Source organism: Tupaia chinensis, unplaced genomic scaffold, assembly GCF_000334495.1.
Source record: "Tupaia chinensis unplaced genomic scaffold, TupChi_1.0 Scaffold138725_1, whole genome shotgun sequence".
NCBI lineage: Eukaryota > Metazoa > Chordata > Mammalia > Scandentia > Tupaiidae > Tupaia > Tupaia belangeri.
Window position 1 is genome coordinate 2,563,535 of NW_006198617.1, and position 4,371 is coordinate 2,567,905.

General features: G+C 56.2%; 1 protein-coding gene across 1 annotated transcript in view; it reads right to left on the reverse strand.

Moving 5' to 3' along the window:
* Nucleotides 1–3,389: 3,389 nt before the first annotated feature.
* RNF112 (ring finger protein 112) overlaps nucleotides 3,390–4,371 on the reverse strand; it is a 9,695-nt gene continuing 8,713 nt past the window's right edge. The window contains 2 exon segments of the mRNA XM_027765581.1: nucleotides 3,390–4,028; nucleotides 4,263–4,371. The exon segment at nucleotides 4,263–4,371 is cut by the window's right edge and continues 33 nt beyond it. Of these exon segments, the coding sequence (XP_027621382.1) occupies nucleotides 4,283–4,371 (89 nt within the window). The 3' untranslated portion in view covers nucleotides 3,390–4,028; nucleotides 4,263–4,282.

Below are 4,371 nucleotides of genomic sequence, written 5' to 3' on the forward strand. Positions count from 1 at the left end.
CGGCGTGGCCAGCCCCCCGGGGGGTTAATTTCTCACTTTCTGTCTCTCTGTCTCTCTGTCTGGTGAGTGCACGCGCCCTGTAGCAAAAACCTCTAAAAAAAAAAGAAAAGATGGTACATTTTTCCTTCAGCTGGCCACCGCTGGTACCAGATGGATGCCGGTGAGCCGTGCGAGCACAGGCAGCAGTGAGGCCGCGGCACCTCCTCGCCTGCTGACACGTTCCCGTGTGCGAGGACACGTTCCCGTGTGTGAGGACGAGCGTGTACAAGCAGTATCTGATCGTCTGTAAGAAAGTTTGCTGACCAATGAAGCTGCAGTAAGGGCCAGGGCTGCACAGTGGCGGAGAGGCAAGGTTCTGCAGGCTGACCCACCCGGGAAGGCTCCAGGTTCCCACCCAGAGAGCTTCTTGGGTATGAGGGCATGCGTGTGCCCATGATCCAGGGCTGGCTGAGGTGGGGGTGGGTCGCAGCGTCTGGACCCTGTTGGGGGTGCTGTCTGTCTCAATCATGGACGAAATAATACAACTTTTTAAAAAGTACGGGGCCAGCAGGTAGAGGTTCAGGCACTGGCTGGCTGCAAGGGGACCCGGACCCGATGACTTGAAAATCATGCTGGGTGTGTGTATATGTGTGCCCCAAATCCCAAGAAGAATGGAGGAGGAGGGATTGTGGCTAGGGAGCAAGGGGTGTCCTTTCTCACTCTGTCCCCTCTCCCCATCGCTCTCTGGCAAGAACCCACGTCCTAAAACAAAATTATGTGTGTGTGTGTGTGTGTGCGTATAACATATATATGAGTTTATTTGACATTCACGCATAGATTTTTCATGATACACATTTTCTCTGAAGTTTTTGAAGAGCTGCGTATAAATAGGGTGGGATTTCTGTTTTTGTAATCCTATTAGCAGATTACGTGTAATGTATCCGGGGCTGCTTTCATGGCTATTTAACAATAGAACTGTTCTCCTTCTTTTCCACATTTACAGAAAGGATCTTCTGAGATGACAGGAGACTTTATTTTAATTCTTTTTTCCCCTCAGCAGCACAAGCTCTGCTTTCCAAGCTATTGTAGGTGACAGTTTTAGCAAATGTTTTGTCACGACATATAAAGGGCCAGCAGTCGGTTTCCTTACTGTCTCCTGCCCAACTCCTGATAGTTTGGGTGTTTGTCACAGGGTCACCCCTTTTCAAAGAGGACATTTGTGCATGTACTAGGGTGTGTGGGGGGGACAAGGGTGACGTGGCAAACCAACCTCTAGATCTCATTCGCTGAATGCAGTCCAAGTTTAATTCATGCTCCGGCTCGGTTCATGCAGGTCAGCAGAGTGGGGGCTCCTGCCGCACGCAGTCGGGGCTCCAGGCTGAGCAAAGGACTGGACATTAGAAATCTTTGGTTCAGGGCCGGCCCCGCAGTGCAGCACTTAGGCACTGCATAGAGGAAGCTGGATTCCACATGGCCGACCAGGGTTTGAGTCCTGGCCCTGGGGCTTGAAAAATGCCAGGTGTACATGTGTGCCCACCATCCTGCCAGGATGGAGAATGGGAGGAAGGATTGTGGTGGAACCAGGTCTCACGGGGCGGGGGGGGGTTCTCTCTCACTCTCTCTGAAAAAGAAAGAAGGCCCTGGCTGATGGCTGACTGGGTGTCTTAACTGAGGCACAGCGGTCCCCTGAGCTTCGGTGTCCTCCGTAAAGACTGTGTGAGGTGGCATCAGGCTCGAGGGAGCTGGAGCTTGGGGAAACGCTTTGAAAGCTGCCAGGCACAAGGCAAATATCACTTCCTATTACTCATCTTGCCTCTGCAGAGGCTCCTCTTCCCCCGCGGGGCCGACCTCACCCCATCTGCTCAAAGAACAGGGAGTAGACTGCTGGTCTTCCCCCAGGCCCAGTGCGGTTCTCCCCAACACACTCCTCCGAGTCCTCTGAGCCCCCGTGTCCCGAGCCTGCTAGCCCCAAAGCCTCAGAGGTTTTGTAGCTCGTGTGTCCACCAGATGACAAAGGAAGGACTCGGAGAGATGCTTCCAGAAAGTCCTCCACAAACAGTCTAGAGTCAGGACCTGTCCCCACCCCTGGCCAGTCCTCAAAAGACAGTCGCCCTCATCTGCCCTCCCTCCCCGGCAGCTCTGGGGTTTCTCTGCATTACGTATGCTGTCCCCAGCCTGTGCATTGCAGCCTCTGTCATGGAGCCATCTGTTCCACATCCCGTCCCCTGCCTCTGCCCCCACACTGGAGCAGCAGAAAAGAGTCACCTCAATTCCAGCACAGCTGGCCTTGACACAATGTCTCTGAGGCCTGTGGGCCAGGACACCAGGGTCCCCTGCTTCTGCCACCAGCCAGCTTACCGAAGATGTCCCCTCTCTCAGTTTGCATCTCTCAGATGTAGGGCCTAGGGTGGAGGAGGGCAAGGCAGTGCTGTAGGGGTGGAACATGACGCTCTGCAAGGCTGGCCAACATGGGGGTTCCGGGCTCACACCCAGAGACCGCCCTGAGTACACCGGGCATGCATGTGTCCATGAGCCAGGGCTGGGTGAGGCTGGGGGGAAATCGTATTGTCAAGACTATAGGGAACAGCAGATGGGAGTAATGGTTACGTCACTGGACTCCCATGTAGTTGACCATGGTTCGAGTCCCGGACCTGGTGGCTTAAACCCACACTGGGCGCATGTGCGTGTGTGCCCAAGGGGCCATCCGCCCTGGGAGGGGTGATTTCTCACTTTTTATCTCTTTATTTCTTTCTGGCAAGTACACGTGCCCTGTAGCAAAACAACAACAACAACAACAAACTCTCCAAAAATAAAAATAAAAAAAGAAAGAAAGAAAGAAAAAGATTCTGTTGGGGGTGCTGTCTCCGTCCCTGTCTCTCTCACATAAATAATAAATAAACGTTTTAAAAACGCAGGACCTGGACACAGTGGCTGCTGTTGACATTGGAAGACGGGCTGTGAGGGCAGGGGACCCGCTGGGTGAATTCCTGGCTGGCCGAGTCCTGCAGAACAGGCCTTGGCGCCTCCTCCTCCAGGGTTTGACCCAGGCCCTGGCTATGCCTGCCGTGTGCCCTCTCAGCAGGCGGATGTAGCCGCAATCTGCTGCCAGGGCGGCGTGAGGCGGTTTTCCAGAGAGGCAAGAGCAGCGGGGCCCCAAGTCTCAGTGCATGAGCCAGTGAGGGCGGCCACGCCCGTGGCCCTTGGCCTGAGACCTCTGTGGCCACTCAGCGGGGAGCCACCTGGTGGGCACCCTCTCACCTGACTCCTCAGCTCTCTCCTGAATTCCTGTCTCACTCTTCCCATCCCCCAGCCCCCACAGGAGCTCTTTGGTTTACTTCCTCCTCCTGGAAGTCCTCAGGGGGCTGAATTCTCATTTCTGTAACAAACCAGGAAGCTGCTATTCACACACACACAGTTTATTTTTCATAAAATAAAGGATCACGTGCCCACCCATCCTTTTCAGGTTAACAGCCCAGAAGTCTTTCCAGGCAGGCCTTCCTCTTCCCAGGAAGAGGTCCCCAGCCCCCGAGTCCCCTGCGGGCTTGTGTTTGGGAGGCTGCATCCCAGCTGTCCCGGCAGGCCCAGGGGAGAAAGGGCAGAAACCGTCTGCTCAGAATGCTATGAAAGGTGTGATTCTTTGGCATGTAACCCATTGCGGTGAGGGCTCTCCACAAAGCACAAGGGCACCCCTCCATGGCACAGGCTTAACAAGGGCAGGGCCTCCGCGGAGGCGGTGCAGGTGGTTCAGGGCACAGGACAGACCCGGGCTGGACCGAGGGGGCTGAGGGAGCACCTTAGTCTTGCAGGAGGGGCTTTGGGAGGAGTCCTGGGAGCAGGTGTCTCTACTCTGGGGTTCAGCCGTACCCCGTCTTGGTGGCTCTTCCCAGGGGCCTCCTTCTTTCCCTGCCCAGGCCCTGGTCAGCACTTCCTGCTCCTGAACAGCAAGGTCAATCATCCCGGGGCTTCTCCCACGTGGGATGGAACACGGCAGGGTCCCAGGGTGGACTTCCAGGGCTGCGACTGCTCAGCCTTCTACACGCTCCAGGCATCTGGGGAAATGGTCACAGCGGGAGGCCCTGGGGTCACCCAGATTAGCAATCACTCACAACCAGAAATGGGGCCTATACTCTATTTGTTACCCCCAATACTGCCTCCTGGCCCCCGCGCAGCTAGGCCAGCCACGGGGGCACCAGGCATCCCGCAGGGCAGCGCGGTTCCGTGGGCCCCTCGGATCCCCTCCCCTCCTCTCTCCCACTCCCTTCCCGCACTGCACGTGTCCCTACCCTATGGAGTCTGCGCGGCCTTACTCTTCCTGGAGGAGGGGCTCTCGGTCTCCTTCCTGCACCCGCTCGTCCTCCTCCTTCTCCATGCAGCCGACGGTGGCAGCCAACC